General features: G+C 55.7%; 1 protein-coding gene across 1 annotated transcript in view; it reads right to left on the bottom strand.

Annotated features, from left to right (window-relative positions):
- PPCS (phosphopantothenoylcysteine synthetase) overlaps positions 1-353 on the bottom strand; it is a 1,868-nt gene extending 1,515 nt beyond the window's left edge. The window contains exon 1 of the mRNA XM_010165243.1: positions 261-353. Within this exon, the coding sequence (XP_010163545.1) occupies positions 261-353 (93 nt within the window). The remainder of the gene's footprint in view (positions 1-260) is intronic.
- Positions 354-359: the final 6 nt, after the last annotated feature.

Below are 359 nucleotides of genomic sequence, written 5' to 3'. Positions count from 1 at the left end.
GTGGAGGGAACCTGCTCTGGCAGGGTGGTTGGACTGGATGATCTCCTGAGGTCCCTTCCAACCCCACCACCCTGTGATTCTGTGATCTCCACGTTATAAGCTTATACAGCTTTCAAGGGATATTTCCATGGGATTCCGCTCCCATGGAAACACACTCTCCCATTCCTGGAGAAAACACAGGCTTTTTTGGCCAGCAAGACATTGCTGGGACAGCCTGGATGTCAGGAGGGGATGGAGGGGACAGCGGAGGGGGACCTCACCTGCAGGGGCCCCTCTGAGGACTGGATCTTGTGTTCGGGCATCTCCGAGGCGGGGATGTAGAAATCAGACACAGCGGCTGCCAGGTAAAACATGACGCT

The sequence above is a fragment of the Antrostomus carolinensis genome, unplaced genomic scaffold (genome assembly GCF_000700745.2).
Source record: "Antrostomus carolinensis isolate BGI_N321 unplaced genomic scaffold, ASM70074v2 scaffold51383, whole genome shotgun sequence".
Taxonomy (NCBI): domain Eukaryota; kingdom Metazoa; phylum Chordata; class Aves; order Caprimulgiformes; family Caprimulgidae; genus Antrostomus; species Antrostomus carolinensis.
The sequence above is the reverse complement of the archived record's forward strand: the minus strand, read 5'-3'. Positions and strand labels throughout refer to the sequence as shown.